Source organism: Ovis canadensis, chromosome 4, assembly GCF_042477335.2.
Source record: "Ovis canadensis isolate MfBH-ARS-UI-01 breed Bighorn chromosome 4, ARS-UI_OviCan_v2, whole genome shotgun sequence".
Classification (NCBI taxonomy): Eukaryota; Metazoa; Chordata; class Mammalia; order Artiodactyla; family Bovidae; genus Ovis; species Ovis canadensis.
In genome coordinates, this window is record NC_091248.1 from 128,964,808 (window position 1) to 128,991,089 (window position 26,282).

A 26,282-nucleotide genomic window follows, 5' to 3' on the forward strand; every position below is an offset into this window, starting at 1 on the left:
GCACTTCCAAGGACCTGTATTTCATCCTTCACAAGCGGGCAGGACAATCTGCCAAAATAACGGCAGTCCGTGGGGTTCTGTCCTGGGCGCGGCTTGTAGGATTTTAGCTCCCGACCGGGGATCGAACCCAGGGTCCCGACCGTGAAGGCGCCCAGTCAGAACCACTGGACCGCCAGGGGAAAACCCCAGTCCGTGCCTTTTTTGAAGCGTCCGGCAGGCTCAGCAGGAAAAGACTTGGCTTCCGGGGACCTCGGGCGCCCGGTGCCCGGGCGGCTGGAGACCCTGAGAGTCGCGGGAGGGTCCGGGGAGGGACGGATGGAGGGGCGGGCGGGGGCCGCGGGCGGGGTGGGGGCGGGCGGCCCGGCGAGGGCTTCGGAAGGCGGCCGGCGCGGGGGCGAAGCACCACCCGCCGCGCCAGTCTGCCCTCGAGGTCCGGGGGTCGGGGGGCGCCGTCGGGGCGTCTCAGGCCGGCGGGAGGGGCGCGGCGGCGCAGCCCACCTTGTTGCTGAAGAGTCGCGAGAGGCTGCGCTTGGGGGCGGCGGCGCGCGGCGGCGGGAGGCCGCGAACGTCCCAGAGGCGCAGCGCGCCGTCGTGCGAGGCGGTGTAGAGCACCTGGCCGTGCACCTGCGGGCGCGGGGCGTGGGCGGCCGGTGGCGGGGAAGCCGCGCCGCCCCCACCCGGCTCCCCCCCGCGGCTCCGGGCTCGCCCGGACGCGGCCCGCGCAGCCCTGGGCGGCCTCGGCCGGGGAGGCTCTGCCCGCGGGCGCGCGCGGCTGCCCGGGATGGGGGGTGTGGGGGGGCCCTCAGCCCTTCCCTTCCGCGGGCGCGCCACCAACCATTGCCAACCAGCCGCGGGCCCGGGGCAGGGCGGAGCGCCTACCTGGATGCAGTTGATGACGAAGGCGTGGCCGCGGAACACTCTCCGCAGCGCTCCGGACTGGGCGTCGAAGGCGCGCGCGCGGGCGTCCCCGCTGCCCGTGAACACTGTGGACACACGGCGCCGCTGGCCTCGCGCCCTGGTCCCCTCGGGGCTCCGCGGGGCGGGGGTGGGGGCGTGGACGGGCGGGGGCACGGAGGGTGACGGAGACCCTCTCCTGGCCCGTCCGCTCGCCTCCCAGGGATGTCGTAATTGCAAATGGCAAACAACCCAAGCCCCTTGAAAGGAAGGAGGTGGCACCTTCACTGTTTTTAGTACGGTTCCCTCAAGGTCAGCGTGGGGAGCCGGGGTTCCGAGGCGCCCCACGTGGACCGCAGCCAGCTCTGCAGGGCCGCGGTGGCCCCACCGCCCTTGGGCTTCGGGTCAGCCTGCCCTGTCCTGTAGAGACAGAAATGGCTGGGCCCACTTGAGTTTCTGATTTAAGGAGGTCTGCGGTGGGGCCTGAGAACCCTCCAGTCAAGTGATGCTGGTGGTGGTCAGGGATCCCGCTGAGAGCACTGGCCAGAGGAACTCCCTTGTCCACTTACTACCTTAGCCTGGGTTCTCCCGGCAGCTGACCTTGACACTAGGATTTGAATGCAAACGGTTCGTCTGGCAGGGCATTCCAAGAAGTGGGGAGAGAAACAGGGACTCCCTATGCAGGTGTGTTTGTGAGCAGGTAGGTGACTGCTGGGGTACTTGAGAGAAGGGCTGTCTGAGCTGTCCCACCTGGGGACAAGGGCGCTGGGCTCCTTTTCCATCAACTCCTAGTCGTCCTCGGCCAGAGGACCTCAGTGCTGCAGCAGGAAGTGCCCCTGAGTGTGGTACCCAGACCATCTGCTACAGCCACCCAGCGGCCTGAGCGAGCCGCAGGAAGCACCCTCGGGGGGCTCCCTGTTCTTGGACTGTCTATTCCCGCTTCCTGTGTCACCTGCCCATTCCCAGGTTTTCTGCTAAAGCTAATGAATGTGGGCCTGAAAGGGAAGTTTTGTTTGCCAGCCTTTTCAGTTCCTTTCCCGCCGCCCCTTTCACCAGTGTTGCTGGGCATCCTGGGTGTGGGAAGAGGGTCTGGAATTTGGTCTGATTATTCTGCAGCCTGATGGGAAAGACTAACGGCCAAGTTCCTTAACAGCCGGCAGCAAGCAAGTAGGGTCTATGGGATCTGCTGCAGCGGCAGGTTTCATTCCAGCTACTGCCACAGGGAGGCGCTCTGGGCAACGTTCTTCTCTGTAAATTAGAGACCCTGGCAGGAGCAGAGCCATAATCACACTTAGAGCCTTGGACACAGAGAACGGAGGCGGTGGGGGATCATCTTTGTGCATCAGACACCTAAGTCCTGAGGGCATCTTGGGCACTATTTTTGGAAATCTGTTCTATCTTCATTTAACACCTGTGCTGTGAAGTCCACTTGAATTTTCCTCTGTGACTCCTCCTCCAGCCCAGTCTGCTCCCTCATTCCTGTGCTAAAAGGACAGCTCTCAGGCTCAGCTCCACGTGGGGCAGGCTTCTGGCGGTTGCTGCTGCTGCTGCTGCTGCTGCTGCTGCTGTGTGTGTGTGTGTGTGTGTGTGTGTGTGTGTGTGAGAGAGAGAGAGAGAGAGAGAGAGAGAGGGAGAATAACTGGGAAAAGGGTGCTGATGGAAAAATATAACACTGGGGATCGTTTTAGGAAAGAAATGTCCAGGAACGTGGGGCCCCACTCCCATCTAGGAGTGGTCAGGTTGTGCGTTTTGGTTTCCCAGCACAACGCCTGTCTTCTGGGTGTGTCTGGGCTGTAAACATGGCAAGCCACTTGGAGAGAGCCAGGAAAGCCCAGATGTGAGAGTCTGAGATCTGCGGGACAGAGTGCTTGCTGACTCCCCAGTAAGCCACTCTACCCTTCTTTCCTTCCAGAATAACTCTGATTAGTCCTGGCAGCAGTATCCCCAGTAAGAGGTTTTATTGTTCCGTCTCTTTTATAGGCAGTAGTCAGAGAGATGTATGCAGAAGTCTCTGGGTGGGATTTCCAGTTAGAAGACATTTTGCCCTTTCCTCCTCTTCTTCCCGCTTGCCTAAAACATGATGGCTGGCACACCAGCAGCTCTCTTGAACCACGAAGTCCCCCCTTAAAGACAGATGATATGTACTAAGGATGATGAAGCAAAGTCAAGAAAGGAAACTGGGAGTCTAACATCTTTGTGAAGCCATCCATTTCAGCCTAGATCACCAGACTCTAAAATTCTTCTACCTGAGAGAATAAACCACTATCTCATTTAAATTCCCTGTTATCTGGATTTTCTCTTATCTGTAGTCAAACCTAATGTCAAGTGAAGCTAAACCCACGGGCCCCTCAAGTCTGGCTGGAGTTAAGCAGTGTCACCGTCTCACTCGAGAATTAGAATGTGCCCTTGAGACCCGCTCTTAACCTGAGGTTCTCTGAACACGCAGGTTGCTATACATCATAGTGGGTAAAGATGGGGAGAGGCCCCCACACCCTTATTTGGAACTTGTTTGGCCGGAGGAACAAACACATGCAGGAAGGAGGCACGACTGCCAGTCCTAGCCGCCACCCAAACTAAGCTGCAGCTGAGGCTCAAGGAGGGGAGAGAGGAGTCAGCGGAAGCAGAGAGGCCTGGCTGAGAGCAGACGTGCTGGGGGGTGAGGCGTGACGGGACAGGCAAGCCGGGGCTCTGGGGAGCGTGAGGTCACTTACAGGTGCCCGCGTGGTACTTGAGGGCGCTCACACTGTGTCTGTGGGCCGTGAACGTGCGCACGCGCTCGCCGGTGTCTGCCAGCCAGCACTTGACGGTCCTGTCGGCGCTGCCCGAGTACACGTGCCGGTTTACCAGCTGCGGGGGAAGGGGCGGTGCGGGGGGGAGGGTTGGCACCAGACACAGCGGGCCGGCTCAGAAGCCCCTCTAAACCTCTCTGTGTAAGCGGGGAGGGGCACGTGCAGGTCTTAGTGGAGAAACTGTGGGTGAGCCAGAAATGCCTCTGCCCGGGGGTCCCACCCGGTCACCCACTCTGGTGCCCGAGGTCATGCTGCCCACCCCCCACCTCCTCTGCAGGGCAGTGGGGGTCAGGCAGGCTTGCAGGCATCAGACAGACCTGGCTGCAGAGTCTCACTGGCCCTTGGCCCTTTGCCAAGTCACTGATTCTACTCTCAGCCGCTTCACCCACAGTGAGGCCCCGCCGGCCCCTTCCTCGCGGGGCTCAGACCCAACTACACAGCGCTCAGCACCCTAACTGCAGGGGCCAGGAAATGCCGGCTGCCACTGCTGCCATTACCACCAGGGGTTTCTCGTCAGCCGTTTCCTACTGAGGAACAGCCTGGGCCCCGGGGAAGGTCATGGGAATCCACCTGTAGCTACTGCAGGTCCCGGTATCATCCCAGCTGAGAAAAAGGCTCCCAGGGGAGGGCGTTCACGTTGGACTTCCACTCCAGGGAGGGCACGGGGGAGAGAGAAAGCTCTAGAAATAACCTGACTGGCCGTGGCATGTGTGAGGTAGCCCTCTGCTGGGACCAGAGCTGGACACCCAGGGGCCATCACGGGGTCCTGGTCCCCGCCTTTGGAGACAGGCTTCCCAGTTCCCGCATGCCTCCCTCGCCCCGCTGGAGTGGCACTCACAACCCTGTAGGAGGTGAGGAATGGCCCGGGGAGACAAGGGCAGGGGGGCCTGAGGAGGTGCCGGCGGGTGGGTCCCCAGCTGCCACTAGCTGGCTATGGCACCAGGTCTCCTCCACTTGGCAGAGCCCAGGAGGACGGGGGGCAGGTGACAAGCCCCGGAGAGAGCCAGGGACTGCACTGCTGGGGCCTGGAACCCGTTGGGGCTTAGGGAAAAGGAGGCCCTTCTCCGGGGGCAACGGTGGTGGGTGGAGCGCACACTCCTGACATTGCCACCGCCCACTCCTGACTCAGTGGCCCCTTATTATCTTCTAGTTTAAATCCCGGAAGATAGGACTCTGGCCCACCTCCTCTTCCCACCCCAGCCACCGCACAGGTCAGACTTGGCCTTGGGCAAATCGCTAAGACAGAGGCTCCGGGGGTTTCCCGTGGACTAAGTGGGCGGCCAGCCAGGCCTGTGCCTCCCAGGCCCTGCCCTGCAGTCCTACTGGGGTTATGACCAGCCTGGCCAACGGAGCCTGGCTTCTGGCTTCTCTTACTGGCGTCCACTCCCCCAGGACAGGGCCAAGGTGACATGGGCCTGCCCGAGCGCTCTGGCAGGATCCAGAACCTCACCTGAGTCCTCCCTCCGTCTGTGCCACCATTGATGGCGGCAGGGCTCCTGCTTGGTGCCCCCACCTGCTCTCAGCCTTTCGGGCCCTGTACACGGAGTCTGGGATGTGGCCGGCTTCCCCAGGCTCCTATGTCCCCACTGTCCCTAGGGGACCCTGGACACGCACCGTCTTCCCCTTTACAAGTCCTCTCTGCCCGGGAGGTGCCCCCAAGAGGATCCCCCTCATTCTTTATGGGAGATCCACCCTCCAGGGCCCCTCCTCGAGCTGCCCAGCACCATCTGCCTCCTGCCCCCCCAGCTGATCGCTGCTGGCCCCCGTGTTTCCTGACTGTCCCCCCCCCATTTCCCTCCCAGAGGCAGCCCCAGACCTCCAGTGACCATACTCTGCAGACTGCCCACTGGGACTCCCAGACCTCTCAAGGGGAGCATGTGAGGCGGAGACCCCAGTGGTGGGTCTGGGCCCCACGGCCTCCACATCTCTGCCCGCTCTGGTCCACAAAGGAGGCACGGAGGGTCCACAGCAGCTGCGGCAAAGGAGGCCTCTTGCTCAAAGCAGGGGTCCTGATGCTGCAGGGCCTGGCGCATGCGCCCCAGAGCCAGCAAGCAGGGGCTTCCCTGGTGGCGCAGTGCATGGGCATCCGCCTGCCAGTGCAGGGCACGCGGATTTGATCTCTGGTCTGGGAAGCTTCCACTTGCCATGGAGCAACTAAGCCCATCAGTCCAGTTCAGTCACTCAGTTGTGTCCGACTCTTTGCGACTCCGTGGACTGCAGCACGCCAGGCCGCCCTGTCCATCATCAACTCCTGGAGTTCACCCAAACCCATGTCCACTGAGTCGGTGATGCCACCCAACCATCTCATCCTGTCGTCCCCTTCTCCTCTAAGACATAAGCAACAACTCCTGAGCCCTCTTGCCCTAGAGCCTGTGCCCCGCCACAAGAGAAGCCGCCGCGATGAGGCCCATGCACCACAACGAAGAGTAGCCCCTGCTCCCCGCAGTGAGAGCATCAAAGACCCAGCGGAAAATACACACGTGACTAATTGCAGAAGGAAAAAGAAACCACCAAGCAGCACACTTTCAAAGCACAAACCCCGAGCCCAGAGGCTGACAAGCTGGCAGACGCCTCACAGCTTGCCTGGGCTAGTTTCCTGAAAGGACCCCCGGGGGGCAGCAGGGGAGCCCAAGGCGGCTCCAGGCAGATGGAGACAGCAGGAGGGACCTGACAGGGTGAGTCCCAGGGGCCGGTCTCATGAGACTCCCAGCAGCCAAGGCAGCTCCGGGGGACAGGACCTGGGGCTGTCTCCCTGCAGGGTGATCGCCCAGAGGGCAGCTCGAGGCCCGCAGGCCCAGGGGTCCGTGCCCATGGCCCTGCGTCGGGGGCAGGCCTCACCCTCGACTTGGCTCATGACAGGCTTTGTACCGGAGCAGCAGGAGAGAATCCCCTGGGCCAGGCGGTGCGGAGGGCCAGGTGCAGAGCATCATGTGACCCTGACACGCCCTGAAAAGCTGCTTGTTAGAAGCCCAGGTTACACGTTCAGCCCTGGGTTCAAATCCTGCCTCTACCCTTACCAGCTGGGAGACCCTGGGCAAGTTGCTTAACCCGTGCTGAGCTTCCATCTCTTTGTGTACCAAATGAGAAAAATTAACCTCCATCCTGAGGATCAATTCAATCATGTCGGCAGCCTGGTTGAACCTAGGAGCTGGAACGTACACCTAAAAGGCAATAGCAACCTCTGCCCACAAACACCCCCCTACCCAGGGGCTTTTGCAGAAAAAGAATGGAGAGCCCCCAACAATGGCACGGGTGGTCAGGCAGGCACCCCACCACCCTCAGACTGCCCCACACCTGACGGCACCTTTCCTGTCCCTGTCTGGCTGTCCTTGAAATATTTCTTTAAAAAGACATGAAGTATTGTAATCCACTTTATACACTTTTGTGTGTATCACATTTTAAAAAGTTAAATATAAAAAGAATAAAGTATTTCAAAAAGATATCAACTAAGCATGACAGAGTGTTAATATCTCATTTCAAGAGGCGGCCACAGAGTCTGTCTTAGCGTCTGGTACGCTTCATGGTTCAAATGTTTCACAACGAAACATTTAAAAAGCATAACATATGAAGGACAGGAAAGACTCTACACTTTCTCTTCCTTCACAAGGACCACCCACCTGAGCCCAGACCCTGGGAGCTTCTGGGAAGAGCGGGGGTAAGGGAGCAGTCCCCCTTGGTGGTCGGCAGGCTTGACCTTGAATTTGCTACCTGGAAGTGAGCCCTGGCCTCTGCTCTGGCCCACCTTCTCCACAGGAGGCCCGTGCACACCTGGCTCCACCCCGACCTGGCTTCTGGAACTCTCTGGGGCCGGCTCGCTTGACCCTGGATACACGTCCCCTAGTGAAGGAGAAAGGCAGAGGCCCCGCGGGGTTTGGCCGATTTCTCGGGCCCCGCCTCTGCTCCCAGAATGTTCCGCCGAGTGGGCTGCAGGTGGAGGATGCTACAGTGGATACCACATCCATGCAGGCCCGTGGCTCAGAGGCAGGTTCATCTGTTCTCCTAGCCTCTGAAAACTTGTGGCCCACAAGTTTATCTCCAAGCTCAGAAGGGCCTGACCAGGCACAGTGTACACAGGGCAGCCCCCCCAGGGGGCGAGACTCCAATAAAAAAAAATTTTTTTTAATTAAAAAAAGATACCAGGCAGCCAACTCTCAGCTCAGCACCCATGCCATCACCACAGTCTTCCTCAAGCAGGGTTTGAGTTAGAAAGACACCATTTGTATTAATATAACCAAAGACACATGGCCACTCTGGGATTCACCAGGGTCAGAGGTCATTCTGTCCAAGCAGAGTGGAGACCTCCTCTACTCCACTGGTCCTGGGGTCCCAGGGCTGCCCTTCACCCCCAGAACCCAAAATCAGGCCTCCTGGCGCTGCTCTCCAGGGCACAGCCTCACGCTGCTTCCTGACACCTCAGACACACCCCCATCGCTGCCCTGGTTGGCTCCTAGAGCCTCGGTGTCACCAAGCCCTGAACCCCAACCTGCTCGTCTCGTGTGCGGGAACCGGCCTGGAGAAGGGAAGAGGCTGTGGCCGCAACCGGGACCAGGAACACCCAGACCCTGATATTTCCACAGAGGGAGGGACCTCACCCAGCAGACATGCTCACTGAGTGTGGCCAGTGCATCCCTAGAGGCTTCAGGGCAAGTACCACGGGCTGACGGGTGTCAAGAGCAGGCTCCACGGCAGGCACCGTGTCTCCGTCGACTCAGGAAACCCTCACGACCGCCGAGGGGAGGCACAGCTCCGGGTCCAGGATCCCTGATCCAGACTGCGGGGCCCGAGGTGTTTCGGGAGCTTTTGGACTCGAGGAACACATGCGTGTTTCCACAGCGAAGTATATGCGGGTATTCCCAGGAAGTGGGATGAGCTGACCTATCCCCCAGTCTCATGTCTGTTCAGGCCGGGCTTTGCCGCCAAGTGAGTTTTGATGCCAAGGCTAAGGAAAAAACTTCATTTCTTTTGGGAACTTCTGGACTTAGGAATTATGGACCACAGTTGGGCTTCCCAGGTGCCTCAGTGGGTAAAGAATACACCTGCAATGCAGGAGACGCAGGCCGACGCAAGTTCAAGCCCCAGGCCAGGAAGATCCCCTGGAGGAGGGCATGGCAACCCCCTCCAGTATTCTTGGCTGGAGAATCCCATGGATAGGGGAGCCTGGTGGGCTACAGTCCATGGGGTCACAAAGAGTTGGACACCACTGAAGTGACAGCAGGCATGCAGAGACCACAGTTTGTGGGTAGACCTGATCCTCATCTCACAAGGAAGGAAATAAAAGTCACGTGTGAACGACAGCCCTCACCCTATTCCTATGAATGTGACGTATTTGCAAACAGGTCTTTAAAGAGGCAATTAGGAGGGGACTTCCCTGGCGGTCCAGTGGTTAAGACTTCGCCTTCCAATGCAGGGGATGAGGGTTCAATCCCTGGCAGGGAGTTAAGATTCCACATGCCTCAGGGCCAAAATAAATAAATAAATAAAACATAAATTAAAAAAAAAAAAAAAGAGGCAATTAGGAGCTGCTGGTGGTCCAGTGGTTGGGGCTCCACGCTTCCACGGCAGGGGACGCAAGTTTGATCTCTTGATTGGGGAACTAGAATCCCACACATCATGGGGCATGGGCAAGATAGATGTAAGAATAAAAAAGTACCCTGAACATTTATTGGAAGGACTGATGCTGAAACTCCAATACTTTCGCCACCTAATGCGAAGAGCCATCTCACTGGAAAAGACCCTGATGCTGGGAAAGACTGAAGGCAGGAGGTAGAAGGGGACGACAGAGGGTGAGATGGTTGGATGGCATCACAGGCTCAATGGACATGAGTTTCAGCCAGCTCTGGGAGATGGTGAGGGGCAGGGAAGCCTGGCATGCTGCAGTCCATGGGGTTGCAAAGAGTCAGACACAACTGAGCAACTGAACAACGACAACTTTAAAGGAGGTAATTAAGCTGAAATGAGGGCACTAGGGTGGAACCTCATCCAGAGTGACGAGTGTCGTTACAAGAGGAAGTGTGGATGCAGAGGGAAGACACGTGAGGATACAGAAGGGCCATCCATAAGCAGAGGAGAGAGCCTCAGGAGAAACCGACCCTGCCCACACCCTGCTCTTGGACTTCCAGCCTCCAGAGCGGTGAGCCGACCAGTCTCTGTTGTTCCAGCTACCCCCTCTGCAGTTACTTTGTTACGTAGCCTGAGCTGACTGGGACACAGGGTGGGCTGCCGCTCGGAGCACGACCCGGGGAAGGTGCCGAGGGCCCCCAGCAGTCAGGCAGGTCTCACCTCCAGACAGATGACGGAGCCCTGGTGCTCCCGGAACACACGCAGCTGCTGGCCGCTCAGGATGTCCCAGGCGCGGACGGTGGCATCCGTGCTGCCCGTGAAGGCTGTGCGGCCCGGCGCGTCCAGCACCAGGCAGAGCACGGCGCCCGTGTGGCCCCGTAGCGTCTGGTGGCAGCAGCCGCTGGCCACCTGCCACACCTTGGCCGTGCCGTCTGTGCTGCCTGTCACCAGGAGGCCCCCGGCCATCGCCTCCTCCACCCAGGGGGCCCCGGTGTAGGCCAAGGTCAGCACACAGTTGCGGTGACCCCGGAACTCCTGGGCCACCTGCCCCCTGTCCATGCTCCAGGCGCAGGCCGTCCGGTCGTAGGAGCTGCTGAAGAGCTGGTTGTCAGCGACCAGGATCCTGGTGGTGAGACGGGAAGGGTCAGGGGTCAGCCGGCACAAGGTCCCCTGTGACTGGTGACTGACATGTTCAGTGAGCCCAGGAGATGGATGAGAAACCAGAAATGCTCTCAGCGATTGGGAGACACGAGTCGGAGAAAAATCTCAAGGCCAAGGAAATCGCGAACCCCCTTTTCAAGGGACAACGAGGCGGCCAGGGGAGGCCATGGGGGAGCAGAGCCTCCCAAGCAGCAAATATCCCTGATTCTCACTCCCGTTCTGACGCACACTAAGCATTTCTCCGCAGAAAATACACTAGAACTCCGTGCGTACCATCACAGGGCATGAGAGCGGACCCTAATTTACACACTCACCCCCAGAAGCAGCTGCCTGAAGCTGGAATGGGGTGTGTCATATGGGACAGAGGGATCAGGACCCCCACCACAGAGTAAAACCTTGTGACCCCTCTTTTTTCTAAAGTTTATTTATGTGTTGGCTGTGCTGAGTCTTTGCTGCTGTGGGCTTTTCTCTAGTTGCAGCAAGTAGGGGCCTCCTGTCTACCAGGTATGCAGGCTAATCATCTCACGCCCCCTCTTTCAAAAGGTCTCGCCTGGGGACTTCCCTGGCAGTCCTGTGTTAGGACCCCGAGCTTCCACTGCAGGGAACACGGGTTCCGTCCCCGGTCAGGGAACTGAGATCCCGCATGCTGTGCGGTGCTGCCAAAAAACGTAAATGTTAAAACCGTCAAAAGGTCTCACCCGTGAGCCAAGCACGGGCAGGAGGAGAGACAGGCACGGAGCGGAGCGGACCCTCCGCCCACCTCTCACCCAGGACGGTCCTCCTGCCCACGAGTCGTTAAGGAAGCAGCCTGCACACTCTCAGTAGGCACCTGCACACTCTCAATAGGCACCTGCACACTCTCAATAGGCACCGGCGTCTTCCTTAATGCCAGGAGGTGCGGTTTTCACCGTGAGGGTGTTTCTGAAGGCAAGTGACGACCTGGCACCCTGGGTGACGTCCCGGGGGCCCGAGTCACACCTGCGTGGCCTGTGACGGCAGGGACGCTGGGCCGGACCGGTGTCCCCAGAAGCTCACACACCTGGCCCTGCTCTGAGAAGTGAAGTCCACGTCCTCACCCAGGGACACCGGACGTTTGGGAGCACAGCTACGTAACCATGCAAATACGCACCCGGAGATGTTCAGAACAGCCAGCTGCTCAAAAGGAGGCCCTGGGCGGGGTGGGGGTGTGCGTCTGTGCTTGAGTGCATACGTGCGCTTGCCTGTGGACATGTGTGCTCAGCAGAGCACAATTTCTGTGCAGATTTACTTCTCAGGAGTCACCTGCAAATGCAGGAGACCTGGGTCCCATCCCTGGGTCAGGAAGATCCCCTGGAGAAGGGAAAGGCTGCCCACTCCAGTATTCTGGCCTGGAGAATTCCATGGACTGAATAGTCCAGGGGGTTGCAAAGAGTCAGACACTGAGCGACTTTCACTTTCATTTCTAAGGAGCGGTTGGATACAGTCACCTGAGATGAGACCCTCTCCATCTGCCCCCTCCTCTGTCGGCCCTTCCAGCAGCACCCAGCCTCACAAGAGGAGTCGCCCCCAGGCCCACACTCTTCCTCAGTCACAGACTTCTTTCTCGAGATAGACTACTACTGGGAATTAATTTCCTGGCAGCCCAGTGGTCAGGACTCTGAACACTCACTGCCGAGAGCCTGGGTTTGATCCCTGGTTAGGGAATGAAGATTCCTCAAGGTTTGAAACCTATATATATATATATTTTTTTTTTTTTTAAATAAATAAGTGGGACAGCACGCTGGGCAGAGGCCAGCAGTAGCTGAGACCCAAGTCCTCATCCCAGCCCTCCTCCACCCCTGCCTGGCCGGGCCTGGCCTCCCAGGTCCCTGGTCCCCACCTGCTCTGGCTAAGGGGGATGGCGGCTTGGGGGAGGGGAATCAGAGCTCAGCTGCAGGAGGCAGGGGCTGGAGCTCTCCCGGGGTCCCCACTGGGGTCCTTCTCCTCTCAGCACCATCCTGAGTCAGTGAGACACTCCGGCCTTTCTCCTGCCCTGTGGGAGCACCCATCCGTCGGGGGCTGTTAATGACCAGGCCGGCCCACCATTTCCACCCGCTGTGTGCGGGACCAGCCGGCCAGACGCGTCCCACCCGGCCCCAGGCTCCACAAAGCCCACACTGGCTGAAAACAGCCTTTGCTCCCCATCCCCTGCAACCACGGCCCCCACAGCGCCTGGTTGCATGTTCTTCACCTAGTTAACTCCCCAGAGAGGCGCCCTTCCTGGCCCCTGAGGTCAGGAGGGCCCAAGGGCAGGTGCCCAGAGTCCAGCTACTACCAGGCAGTCCCTCAGTGGCGGGGGGGGCAGGATTTGAGACGGCCTCAAGTTACAGAAATACTGTCCAGCCGATCTGATCAGCAAGGAATTTCCATGGCTCAGCTCAGACCCAAACTCGATACATTTTTGGAAAAACTCAAACCTCCGTGAGAAGGAATGGCTGGGATATTTTCAACAGCAACAGGGAAAGGAGAGGTTGAAAAACACCCTCGACTCCCTCTGCAGAACAAGCCCCATTCTGTTCCTCCTCCAAGCGCCCAGTCCAGCATCAGGCACCAATTAAGCCGTTTCCTCTGGAATCTGCTCCCATCGGTAGGAGCTGTAGCCTCCAAGGCCTTTCCCTGCACACAGCTGGGAGCGGTTTGCACAGGGCCAGCGAGGACGTCCAGGCACTAGTCTAAGGGTTGGCGATGCCTCCCTGTCTGCACCTCCGCCTCCCAACCTGCCCCCTCGGCCCCCAACACACACACACACACGCCTGCAGCCCTGGGCAGTTGACTTCTGTCCTGGGGCTTCTATCGCCCTGTGCTCCTGGCCACCTCCCCACATGTCCACAAGTGCTCCCCACAGAAGCTAAGCTCCTCCAGGGCAGGGGCCCCAGAGCCTACATCTCGGTCTCCAGTCCTCACCGCCCCCGGCCCCACTGACCTGTTCACGATGGACGTGTGTCCCCGGAACACCTGCAGACACTGCCCGGTCAGCACATCCCACTTCCTGATGGTGCAGTCAGCGCTGCAGGTGAAGGCGGCCTCGTCCTCCAGCTGGCAGAAGGTCACGTAACTCTCGTGTCCTGCAGACGAGGGGAGGACACGTGAGCGCTGCGGGGCAGGCCTGCTCCCTGAGCGTGTTTGAGACACGGAGGAAGGGAAGAAAGCAGCTTGCGGGCAGTTTGGGCTGAACCCAGAAGGGACCAGCGCTTCAAAACGGAGCTGTAACTCTGGGAGACTCTCAGGAATCATGGGGAGCCAGGAGCAATTCAGGGAGCACTCAGCCTGCCCCGGAATCCTTCCTCCCTCCTCTCCTTCCCTCCTCCTTCTTAACCATCTTCTTTTAGTCTTTTTAAAAGAAAATATTTATTTACTTATTTACTTGGCTGTGCCAGGTCTTAGCTGCAGCACGTGGGATCTTGTTCCCTGACCAGCGATGGAACCCTGGGCCTCCTACACTGGGAGTACAGAGTCTTAGCCACTGGACCACAAGGGAAGTCCCTCCTTTTCTTCAAACTTTTCAGCTCCTTGTATTTACTCAGTCATTCAACGAGCCCCATGTTACAGAGGCAGGAAAAACAGAGGCCAGCGGCACGGTCTTTGGAACCAGAATGCCCAGGAGAGCAGCCTGGTGCTGCTACTGGCTGCCTGTGGGCAAGTTATTTCCCTCTCTGTGCCTCAATTTTCTCACCTGAAATGGGGAGAGTGCCGCTGCCTGAGTCACAGGGCCACTACGCAGGGTGCGTACACGCTAGCTGTGAGCTGTCCTTATGTTTGGGGAGAGACCCTGGCAGGCAGAACACTGGCCCCAAAGAAAGCTGGTTCCTAATTGCTGGATCCTAGAAATGTTACCTTTCTTGGAAAAAGACACATTTACAGATGCAACTCATTAAGGAGGACCTTGAGATGGGGAGATGACCCTGGATATCAGGATGGGCTCTACAAGCCTTCACAAGCATCCTCAGAAGAAGGCAGAGGGAGGGCTCAGGACACAGAGAAGGCATGCTGAAGAAGGAGCAGAGACGTGCGGCTGCTGGCCCTGAAGACTGGAGCGATGAGGCCACAGTCAGGGATGTAGCGGCCGCCAGAAGCTGGAAAGGCAACCGTGGTCTTCCCTGCAGGTTTCAGAGGAAACCTGGACTTTGTCCCAGTGACACTGATTTTGGGCCTCCAGACTTGTGCCATAATAAACTTGTTTCAAGGAAACCCAGTGTGATCATCAGTCACAGCACCGACAGGAAACACGTACAGATACAGGGATAAGTAAGACACGTCCCCTGCAAAGACTTTGCCAACAAAGGTCCATATAGTCAAAGCTATGGTTTTTCCAGTGGTCTGTATGGACGTGAAAGTTGGACCACAAAGAAAGCTGAGCATTGAATTGATGCTTTTGAACTGTGGTGCTGGAGAAGACACTTGAGAGTCCCTCAGACTGCAAGAAGATCCAACCAGTCCATCCTAAAGGAAATCAGTCCTGAACAGTCATTAGAAGGACTGATGCTGAAGGTGAAACTCCAATACTTTGGCCACCTGATGCAAAGAACTGACTCATTGGAAAAGACCCTGATGCTGGGAAAGATTGAAGGCGGAAGGAGAAGGGGACAGAAGATGAGATGGTTGGATGGCATCACCGACTCGATGGACATGAGTTTGAGCAAGCTCCGGGGGATAGTGGAGGATGGGGAGGCCTGGCGTGCTGCAATCCATGGGGTAGCAAGGAGTTGGATACGACTGAACAACAACAACTTGCCTTCCAGGAGAACAGCCAGCCCAGAAGGAGGGACAGTTGGCCGAGCATGACGGGTGCAGGGACAGTGCGTGACAAGGGTCAGCAGAGAAGACGCCGGGTGTGGTGGGTGAGGAGGGGTCTCTGCGGTGTCTGTCCAGAGAAGAGGAAATGCCTGAGCAAGGAGACGGCACACACCAAGCAGGAGGGGCCCCAGGGGCCAGGACTCAGGCGCTCGGCAGAGAAGGTGGATGAAGCAGGCAGAGCGAGGGTGGAGGTCTGGGACGGAGCGAGGGCCATGCAGCCCAGGGTCTCACCAAGCGCACCTGGCCATCGCTCTCACGGGGCAGTTGACCGATCTTTCGGCTCTCACCCTGGCTGTGGGGTTGACCTTTACGCCTTGAGCCTTATTATGTAGCCCTGGGGACCCTTGGTCCCTGGACACAAAAGAGCCTGTTTTCCAGGTAAGCGTTTGCTTGTATGTACATGGCTGAATCCCTTCGAGGTTCACCTGAAACTTTCACAATATTGTTTGTTTATCAGCTACGCGGGCGTGCTGACTTGCTGCAATCTTGTCCGACTCTTTGCCACCCCATGGACTATAGCTCACCAGGCTCCTCTGTCCATGGACTTCTCCAGGCCAGAATACTGGAGTGGGGAGTCCTTCCCTACTCCAGAGGATCTTCCTGACTCAGGGGATGGAACCCAGGTGTCCCGCATTGCAGGCGGATTCTTTACCGCCTGAGTCACCAGGGAAGCCCTTAATGGCTATACCCCAATACAAAATAAAAGTTTAAAAGAAAAAAAAAAAAGAAGCGTTTCCATCTTGAATATAACCACGTCCAACAGTAAACTGAAGCTGATTCTACTGGAGGAGAATTCAGGGACCAGAAGAATCAATGGAATCAAAGGAATGTGAGACCTCAGAGCTATGTCACAGACAAGGCAAGTGATGAACTCAAAACAAGAACAACGTGAGGGATGTATTTATGACATTAAAGAGTTTGATCAGATTTTCAAAATTTCCTCTCAATGTCTGGTATCAATTAGACAAGGATTTAGAACCTCCTGAGCAGTTTCGAACTGATTCTCACTGTTTTTTTTTTGGCCTGGGGTTCAAGCTTAATTACTCTTGAAAGAACCCAACTTCCTGGGTTCTGAGAAACAGAATTTTTTTTAAAAAAGTAAGAAATAAACATTTTCTTGGATAGCATATACCAGGCCTCTAGGAAAACAACGTTTGTGAATTAAGTAAACATGAGATTGTCTCCATCAAAGTGCATGTCAGTTTAGAAGTGGAGGGTAAAATGTGTTTGGCAAAATGCGGCCCAGCTTTCTGCCAACCCCAAAATGTTTATATAATATTTCAGGGTTGTCAACACGCTCTCCCTGAGATTGGATCTGCTGTCAGGAGGGATTGGGAGCACTCAGCACCAAGACAGGGGTCCCCCAAAGCCCACCAAGGCTAGGAGAGTCCCCCTCAGGGCACCACCCCCAGTCCAGACTAAGACTAAGGCGCTTAGTCCAAAATCTAAGCTCCTTCCGTCCTGTCTCAGCAGCATCTGACAGCAGGAAGGCAGAGCACACGTGGACCCACCAACCAGACCAAGGGAAGCGCTGAAATCCCAAGGCTGGCACCTCGGCTCGATGGAACTGTACTCATTGACCAAGACTGTGAGTGGGGCCGCTCCTCTGATTTGTAGAAGTGGAAACAACGATGGACACTTGACTGCAAATCAACAAAGGTATAAACAAAGGCTTGAAGGAAAGAGGTAACAATGAAAAGAAGTTTTCCCGTGTGGAAAAGCTCATCTCTGAAGCTGGGCCAGGCTGACCCTCCACCCTCTCGGGGGCCTGGCCGGGCTGGCGGGGTCCCTGCACCGGTCAAGGCTCTTCCGTGCACACGTTCCCTTCCCCGGCACCAGACGCCATCTCACACCCAACGGAGCCCTCCGGGCTTGGAGTCCTTGCTGCACCGGGGTCCTGGGGGCTGTGAGCAAGCCCCTGGCTGTAACCCACAGGCTAGAAGCCACCAAGCAACAACAGGGCCCCATCACCCCGGCAGGGTCACCGAGGATGCAGGCGGGAGGCGCCTTCGAGTCCCTGGGGGCCACAGAGCCTCGGCCACGAGCTGTTGGAATTGTGCAGAATAAGCAAGAAAGCCAAACGAAAAATAAATATTTTCGAAGGGCTGCAGAATGCAGATAAAATGCGGTTATTTTGTTCAAGAGAATATGCTGAGGCTCAGGGTTTCCTGCCAAGGTAGTTGGCCCTCCCGGCCTCCCGGCTTGCACGCCCTTGGACGTGCTGGGGGGTTCAGAGTCGAAGTAACCCCTCCATGGGCAGGAGTGGCTCATCCCGCCGGAGACCAGGGTCTGTAGGGGCAGAGGGGCCCAGGGCGGGCATAGCCCAGCTGAACTCGCCTTCAGCTCAGCATGACAAGCTCTGCTGCCCCTGGAGTCTTCCGTCTGCGCAGCGGGGCCCCCTGCCCTTGTCCAAGCTGCTCTCTGCGGCCCCCACCCCTTGGGGCTCCCTGTCCCACCCCTGGGCTCCCTGTACCCCCTGGGCTCCCTATCCCCCACTGTGGGCTCCCTGTCCCCCCCAGGGGCTCCCTGTCCCCCCCCATGGGCTCCTTGGCCCCCTCTCGGGGGCTCCCTGTCCCTCTGTGGGCTCCCTGTCCCCCTCTGTGGGCTCCCTGTCCCCCTCTGTGGGCTCCCTGGCCCCCTCTCGGGGGCTCCCTGTCCCCCTCTGTGGGGCTCCCTGTCCCCCCCATGGGCTCCCTGTCCCCCCCCCGTGGGCTCTCTGTCCCCCCCATGGGCTCCCTGTCCCCCTCTGTGGGCTCCCTGTCCCGCTCTGTGGGGCTCCCTTTCCCCCTCTGTGGGCTCCCTGTCCCCCCCAGGGGGCTCCCTATCCCCGCTGTGGGCTACTTATCCCCCCGTGGGCTCCCTGTCCCTCCTCTCCGGGGGTTTTCTGTTCCCGGCCCCCCACTGCCATCAGGGCTCAGACAGTCGAGAGCTCCACGAGGGGCCTCCAGTTCAGGAAGTGTCCCCCAAGGCCCGGAAACCAGGGTCCTGCTTCCCTGGACGAAGCCCCCTCCGTGCCATGGCCGCCCGGGGAGGGTCAGCCCCGCTGAGACCCAGGTTCTGCGGTTTCCACCCTCTGCCCACATTTCCAAAGTCCCTTCATGAGACTCTCCGTGAGTGACCATTTGGGAGAGGCCACTGGTTTCCTGCTGCTGTCTGAGCACAGAAGCTCTGGCCGGAATGGACGGAGTCTGACAAAGCCACGGGGGACTGCGGCGTGGGCCACACGCCCCCCCCAGGCTCCCACCCCTGCGCTGGTCTCTGTTGCCACCTCAGTGCCCGTCCTCAGCCCCAGCCTCTCTGGCCCCGCAACCTTGACCAAACTGCTGTCTGCTCCCATCCCATTCTCCTTGATCCGCTCCCACAGGAGGGCACTCCTCCTGAGGATGGTGGTCTCCACAGAGCTGGAGAATGAGTCACCAGTGTGGGCTTCCTTCCCATCCATGCTGAAAACCCAGGGCTGCTTATTTACGGAACGCTTCCTTGACCAGGACAAAGCTAAGAATGATTTTGTTTCCGTCTGAGCGTCTCCCCTGGGCGCCTACGTGCCCTTTTAGAAGCACGTATGAGATGACTCAGCAATCCCACTTGTGGGTACACACCCAGAAGAGGGAAAGCAGGGCCTGGGAGAGAGATTTGCACACCTGGGTTCACAACAGCATCACTCACAAAGTCAGTGGAAGCAGTGCAAGTGTCCGAGGACGGGTGATGGATAAAGAAGATGAATTAGATCCACATGAGGGAAGAGGGTTCTGCTTTCAAAAGGAGGTACATTCTGCCCCGTGTCACAGCCTTGGGGACACTGAGTGGAGGAAAACACGCCCATCACAAAAGACAAAGTAATATGTATAAAATAAAAACATAAAAAGGCAAATTCCACTTACACAAGGAACCCATGGGAGTCAGGTTCCCAGAGGAAGAAGCAGAATGGTGGGAGCCAGCCTCAGTTTCCTCATCTACAAAATGGGATGATACAGGCTTGTGAGAAGCAAATACGGAACAGCTTTGGAGCCAGCACAGTTCAGGGCCCAGGGGATGCTGTTTCTCATTTTGTGCATGAAGGGTAAGTCAGCAAATACAAGGAGCGACTTCACTTTCACTTTCATGCACTGGAGAAGGAAATGGCAACCCACTCCAGTGTTCTTGCCTGGAGAATCCCAGGGACAGTGGAGCCTGGTGGGCTGCCATCTATGGGGTCGCACAGAGTCGGACACGACTGAAGCGACTTAGCAGCAGCTCTATATTCCCTGCCTTGGTGCCCACCATGACCCTCTGAGGTTAGGTAACTATTCTTATCATCCCCAATTCAGAGATAAAGCAACTGAGGCTCGAGAAGTTATGTAACCAGATTCAGGCCCAAGCTGCCTGGCTCCAGAGCTCAGGCGCTGGACCGTCAGTGGTCCTTTCTGCTTCCTGGTAGCAAGTAGGGGTCATCTAGTCGGGCAGGCGCCCACCAGGCTTCCAGGAGATAGGAGTTTGCTGTTTGTCTACAGGGAACGGAAAACAATCACCACCCCCGTCAGGTGAGAAGGTGCTGTTAGAAGGAAGCTTGCAGGGGAACAGCCATCATGGGCTGGAACCTCAGGCTGGGTCCCTTACTTGAGAACAGACCAAGACAGGAACAGCCACCGGGGGAAACGCTGTTGTTCCCACTGAACCCGTGAAGTGCCCCAAAGAAATAGGTACCCAAAGGCTAAAGGAGAAAAAGAGGCGAAGGGGAAGAATTACAGTAAAAACAATTCTTCCCTTTACAGAAGGCAATTAAGACTTCTCTCTCACTGCGAGCTGACCAATTACATTTGAAAGCCAGTTCAAGGGTTCATAGTTTCTCGGGGCAGAGCTCAGGGGACTGGTTTTGCAGCCTAGTCTCCAGGGGTCCCCACGGGTGACAGTGTGCCTGCCGAACCTCCACCACCAGGTACTTCCTGGCTCTTCCCACCCCCTGGCACAGGCTCCCTAAACCCTGCAAGATTCACATAACTGCCTCTGGCCCCCAGTTGCTTCTGCCACCGTGAGCTTGTCTGCGGAAGGAAACGCAAGGCAGAAGCTGCCAACCCAGTCTGCTCTGCCCAACAAACCCAGGAGGGAGCCCCAGCGGGCTGTCCCTTAGCTGCCTTCGGTAGGCCCAGGGCTGTGCGGGGCCCAGTCCCCACCTCGATGAGGCACCTTCCACAATGGGAGTGGAAAGAGCCTGCCTGGATCTGGAGTCAGGAGACCTCCAGGGATCAGGCTGCCGCTGACCAGCCGCGTGGCCCCGGGAGGGCACAGCTGTCCTACAGATTTGTCCTGGCAAGAGTCGGGCCAAGGGCGAGAAGCCTTCCCATCCAGCTATGTGACCCTGGACAAGCCCTGCAACCACAATGTGCGTCGAGGATGTTGACAACAGGGCCTGCCTCAACGAGGCGAGTATGCAGAGAACACTTAGAACGTGAGGCATGTCGGTAAATATCTGCACCTCTCGTCTGCCTCATCAATAAGCTGGTGCCATCAGGGCAGCGCTGTTCACAGCAGCCAAGACAAGAGGGCACCAGCTAAGTGTCCATCGACAGATAAATGGGTAAACGTGCGGTACATCTATATGACGGAATATTACTCAGCCATAAAAAGAATGAAATATAGGACTTCCCTGGAGGTCCAGTGCTTAAGACTCTGCACTTCCACTGCAGAGCGGGTGGATTCGATCCTGATAGGGGGTCTACCCTGGGCTTCCCTGGTGGCTCGGCTGGTAAAGGATCCATCTGCAATGCGGGAGACTTGGGTTCGATCCCTGGGTTGGGAAGATCCCCCTGGAGAAGGGAACAGCTACCTACTCCAGTATTCTGGCCTGGAATATTCTAAGTCCACGGGGTAGCAAAGAGTCGGACACGACTGAGCAACTTTTTCACTTTCTTTCAGGAGAGCTAAGATCCCACATGCCACAGGGCATGGCCAAGAAACTTTTTTTTAAAAAAAAAGAATGAAATAATGTCATTTGCAGGAGCATAGATGGACCTAGAGATGATCAGACTAAGCGAGTACAATATGCAATCGCTTATATGTGGGATCTAAAACGCAACACAAATCAGCGCATCTAGGAAACCACAAACAGACTCACAGACACAGAGAACAAACTTGTGTTTGCCCAAGGGGAGAGGAGATTGAGGAGCACAGGAGTGGAAGTTTGGGATCGGGGAGGCAAACTATCCAGGACGGCTAAACAAGGCCACGCTGAATAGCAGAGGGAGCTACAGTCAACATTCCGTGACCGGCTATAACAGGAAAGAAAATGAGAAGGAACACATTTAAGTCTATATGTGCTCGACTGAGTCAACTTACTGTGCAGAAGAAATTAACACAACATCGTAAACCAACTATGCTTCAATAAAGTTTAAAAAACTAATGAACAGGGAGTTCCCCGGAGGTCCAGTGGAGAGGGCAATGGCAACTCACTCCAGTACTCTTGCCTGGAAAATCCCATGGACGGAGGAGCCTGGTAGGCTGCAGTCCATGGGGTCTCAAGAGTCGGACTCGACTGAGAGACTTCACTTTCACTTTTCACTTTCATGTATTGGAGAAGGAAACGGCACCCGACTCCCGTGTTCTTGCCTGGAGAATCCCAGGGACAGGGGAGCCTGGTGGGCTGCCATCTATGGGGTTGCACAGAGTCGGACACGACTGAAGCGACTTAGCAGCAGCAGCAGCAGCCAGCAGTTGAGATGCCGAGCATCTGCTGCCCAGGGCGTGGGTTCAGTCCTAGGTCAGGGAAGTAGGGTCCCATAAGCCTCACCTCGAAGCCCATAAATAAAATAAATAAACTGGTGTCAAGTCTAATTATCTCATAATTGTAAGGGTTAATAACAGAAGAAAATATGTACTTAGAAGAGTGTTGATAAAATATAGAAACTAAAATTTCAGGACATCTTATTAGCACTTCGCTGATCCAGAAATATCCTATGGTGTGGAGTGGAGCTGGCAATTCCTTGCCTTCCATGGGGCGGGGGTGGGGGGGGTGCGCACAAGGATCATCACAAACTCAAAATGAGTCTCTTACAAGTCAAGCCAATGAGTGCAACTGTGGGAAAAGGAAAGTCCCCTCTGTCCCTGACTACTGAAGTGCAAATCTTTATAAGACTCAGTCGTGATAGAAAGGATCTTGGCAGCAGTTATCTCATTTGACAGCATTTTCCTGTCGGGTGGGACGGCCCCCAACTAGCCCCCAATCAGAGAATCTAGGTGACCTCACTAACAAGCAGTGCTGGTATCCTGTGGGGATGAGCCACCGGAAGGGCCACTAAAGAGGGTGTGCAGGGGACTTACCAGGACAGAGCTGGGTGAGGATGGCCGGGCAGGGCTGGGGCAAGGACGGGGGCCCTGGGGGCAAAGCCAGGTGCCCATCAGGCCAGAATCACTCCTGAAAGGATCGGAGCTTGCTGGAGCAGAAACTGGCCTATAAACTGAGCTCCTACAAGGGCTTCCAGGCCCAGGGCTCCCCAGGCCAGCTGACCGTCAGAGCCACCTTGCAGTGTGTTAGACATGCCAGTTCTGGGCCTTCCCTGGGGGCCCCGGTGGTAAGGAACCCACCGGTCAATGCAGGGGCCACAGGTTTGATCCCTGGTCCGGGAGGATCCCACATGTCACAGGGCCACCACTGAAGCCCCCAAACTCTAGAAACCCTGCTCCCCAACAAGAGAAGCCAGGGCAGCAAGAAGCCCGAGCGCCACAACTGGGGAGTAGCTCCCGATCGCTGCAACCTGAGAAAAGCCCGAAAGGAAGACCCGGCTCCAGTGTGTGCTAAGTCGCTGCAGTCGTGTCCGACTCTCTTCGACCCCACTGACTGTAGCCCGCCAGGCTCCTCTGTCCATGGGATTTCCCAGGCAAGAACACTGGAGTGGGGTGCCATTTCCTCCTCCAGGGGATCTTCCCAACCCAGGGATGGAACCCATGTCTTCTGCCTTGGCAGGTGGGTTCTTTACCACTAGAGCCACCTGGGAAGGCCAACACCACCAAAAATAAAGAAAGAAATTCCAATTCTAGAGTGCCACCCCAAGGGCTCAGTGAAACCCAGACGTGGGAATCTGCATTTCTGAAAGCCCTCCAGATAAACGTGTCACACTTGGGAAACAATACCAACTGGATTTAAATTTTCTAACAGATCTGCATCTGGCCAAGTGTGACTGTCTGGGAGTGGTGGCCGACTCCCCACTACCCACACCGCCTCCCAAAGAGCAGGCAGCACCAAACTGCACCCCTCCGGAGCCTTGAAACAGTTACCCTCACTGCTCTCGTTTAAAACCAGCAGGGGCAGGAGCAGCCAGTCCTGAAGCTAATTTCCTCCCCGTGGCTACAGGAGGCGGGGGAGGGGCGGGAGAGGGGAGAGGAGGGGCGGGGTGGGGGGCGAGGGGGGCGCCGGGCAGGCCACCCAGGATTTGCTGATTGTGGTGGAAAAATCCGCGGTGACAAACAACTGCGCGCACGGCAGGCAGCCTGGTGCCTCTGCCAGGGGCTACAGGGGCCACTCAGAGAGCGGAGGGGCCTGGCAGTCTGCTCCTGCAGGCATGTGACAGGCCCCCAGGAGGGGGAAAAACATCCACCTCCCCTCCAGTAAATACACAAATATAAATCGGTGCGGGTGTATCCGCAGGGCTCTTCTATGAAGCAATACTTATGCCGAAGTGTATCTCCTGCCGTTTCATGGCGTTTCCAAAGTGCAGAGGAGACCAAGCAGACAGAGAGAGCAGGGCCGGGGTGGGGGTGGGGGTCGCATGAGGGAGGGGGTTTTCGACTCTGCCCCTCCCCGCGGGGTGGGGCTGGGTAAACCGCCAGCCAGCTACTTAATTAACTCGGTGTCTCAGTCTCCCCGCCTGCGCAAATGGGCTCAGTACCACACCGTGTAGACAGCACCTCCGCCGCCGCAGTGCCCAGGCCGCCGACTCAGCCCCTGCTGTCCAAAGGCTCGGGGACAGGAAACATCCGGCCACAGGTCACAAGGCCAGCGAGAGAGAAGGCAGGGCGACGCTCAGCTCAAGGGACAGAGGTGCAGTTTTCTTTCTGTTTGTCACCACTGCGGTGATGGAAGTGGTTTCACCCAGCTGTTGACCGGACACTGCGCCCTCGCCGCCGCGCCCCTTGCCTCGCTGGCGGAGATCGCGGCCTCTCTGCACGCCCACCCTCACCCCCCCCCCGGGGGGGCTCTTCCACGAGGGTCCACGGTGGGTGCGCGCTGGACTTGGGGGAAGGGGTCTGCGGACAGGTCAGAGGCTGGCGAGAGGCGGACACGAGGGCAGAGCGAGCGGTCGGAGGACGCGGCCGGGCGGGTCTACCTTGCAGGAGAGCGCAGCACGTGCCGTCCGCGGTGCTCCAGAGCCGGGCCGTGCCGTCCTCGCTGCCCGTCAGCAGGCGCTGTCCGTCGGGGCTCAGGCTGAGCCAGTTGATCCCCCCGCGGTGGTCGGCGCAGACCCTCAGGGCAGACCCTCCGCCCCCCATCCCGCGGGTGGGGGGGCCCTCGGAGGAGGCTGCGCGCCGCTAGGGAGGGGCCCCTCGGTGTCTTCGCGGCGGTTCCCTGCGGCTGCGTCCCGAGGCCATCGCGGGGCCTTCGGCTCCCGGCTCCTGCGGAGGCACCCGACGCGGGTGAGGCGGGGAACCCTCGCTACCGTGCGCCCACCCGGCCTCCCGGCCAGCTGACTCGCAGGGGCTGCGTCGCAGAGGGAGTCCGCGTAACGGGCGAAGCAGCCGCAGCCCCACCGGCGCGGAAAGCCTCCCGCCCCGCGCTCCCCGGGGGAGACCGCACCCACCTGCGCACGGTTGTCTCGGGGCGCGCTGGAGAGCGCGGGGTGCCAGGGACCGGTGAACCCGGGGAGTGAAGCGCCCCGCGGGTCCTCCTCGGCCAGCGCCGCGCGCTCCGGGCGGCCGAGTGGCGAACAATACAGTCCAGCCAGGCTCCTCCTCAGAGACCACCCCTCAACCTGTCCCCTCCCACTTCTCGGGCCTGCCCTCCCGCAGCACCCACCCCGACCGCCGCTCCCGATCTCTCAGGACCGACCTTAGCCCGCGGTCCCTGCGCCTGCTTCCCGGGACGCCGCGGCTCGCGTGCGATCGTCCCGGCTGCCCGGCCCGCGCCTCGGGGTTCCAGCCCTCGCCGCCCTCTCCGTCCTCGCCGGGACCAAAGGCCGGGACAACGAGGAGGAGAACAGGGTGGACTGCAGGGTCGAGGTTGGGGAGACGCACACGCGGGGAGCTCGCTCAGGCCCGCGGCAAGTTGGCTCCCTCCAGGCTCCTCGAGGACCCTAAGGACCCTGCAGAGGCACTCTTGGGGGATCTGGGGTCCGTCCTCCTTGGAGAGCGCCCTTAGTCCGCCTTAACTGGGGAATCGCGTGCAAATTCCGAATCCTAAGAAGTCTTGCAAGGGGACAAGGAGTGCCCAGCGCCCCCAGGATCGATCGGCACCCTCTGACGGTCCCCCGAGGTCTCGGCCGGGATCCCACGTCCCCGCGGCAACCCCGGCCGGCCGCAGCCCCCTGCAGCGCCGGTCTGCCGGTTCCCCTTAGGCAGTTCCGGCGCCGGCTCCGCGGGGGGCGGGGAGGGTCACCCCCACACACTCGGATCCTCCAGGTCCTAGAGGTAGCAGGATTTCCCGAACTCTCCGGGTCCCTTTAGAGAATCTAGCCTGGACATTTTCAGATCGGATTTGTGTTTGTGTGATTCGGGGGACGCGGGGAGGGGAGTGAGGTGGCTTTGGAAACCCAACCCTCATCACGACCTCCAGACCTTCTCCCAATGATTCACCGTGTCCAGACTCCGAAAGAAAACCCCAGAATGGGATCCCATGGTGCACAGGGCCATTTATTCTCCACTGGTCAAAACCAGAGGAAACCCATTCTTTCTTTCCCCAAATTTCTGAATCACCGTGCAGCTTGGATTAAGGAGAGGGAATTTACTTCCTAAGAGACAGGGGCTAGTGAAGGGTCTGGGAGGGGGCTCTGGAATGATATTTGAAGTTGTTGGAAAAGACTTGTGGGGTGGGTTGAAAGGAGAAAGGAGGCTGCTGGGTACCATCAGGAGAGAGGAAGGTGGAAAAGGCAGGGATGTTCCCAA

At 58.1% G+C, this 26,282-nt stretch overlaps 1 protein-coding gene across 14 annotated transcripts; it reads right to left on the reverse strand.

Annotated features, from left to right (window-relative positions):
* Positions 1 to 25,746, reverse strand: WDR86 (WD repeat domain 86). Of its 14 annotated transcripts, XM_069587184.1 has the most exons (9): positions 25,231 to 25,699; positions 24,512 to 24,797; positions 24,074 to 24,252; positions 19,097 to 19,168; positions 13,345 to 13,486; positions 9,963 to 10,365; positions 3,606 to 3,741; positions 880 to 983; positions 1 to 624 (listed from the first exon to the last, which is right to left on the reverse strand). In XM_069587184.1, exons 6-9 carry the CDS (start codon positions 10,299 to 10,301, stop codon positions 463 to 465), a joined length of 741 nt encoding a protein of 246 aa, XP_069443285.1. In that variant the 5' UTR covers positions 10,302 to 10,365; positions 13,345 to 13,486; positions 19,097 to 19,168; positions 24,074 to 24,252; positions 24,512 to 24,797; positions 25,231 to 25,699; the 3' UTR covers positions 1 to 462. The 14 variants fall into 14 exon arrangements, with proteins under 14 accessions (XP_069443285.1, XP_069443284.1, XP_069443283.1 ...); XM_069587183.1 differs by lacking the exon at positions 24,074 to 24,252 and having other exon boundaries at positions 25,231 to 25,720; XM_069587182.1 differs by lacking the exons at positions 24,074 to 24,252; positions 25,231 to 25,699 and adding an exon at positions 24,983 to 25,091.
* Positions 25,747 to 26,282: the final 536 nt, after the last annotated feature.

Coding starts and splice junctions, on each gene's coding strand:
- WDR86 (XM_069587172.1), bottom strand. CDS start 24,674: ATGGGGGGCGGAGGGTCTGCCCTGAGGGTCTGCGCCGACCACCGCGGG. Junction 13,487..24,511: donor GTGCTGCGCTCTCCTGCAAG/GTAGACCCGCCC, acceptor CCTCGTCTGCAG/GACACGAGAGTTACGTGACC. Junction 3,742..9,962: donor GCTCCGTCATCTGTCTGGAG/GTGAGACCTGCC, acceptor CTTCCCCCGCAG/CTGGTAAACCGGCACGTGTA.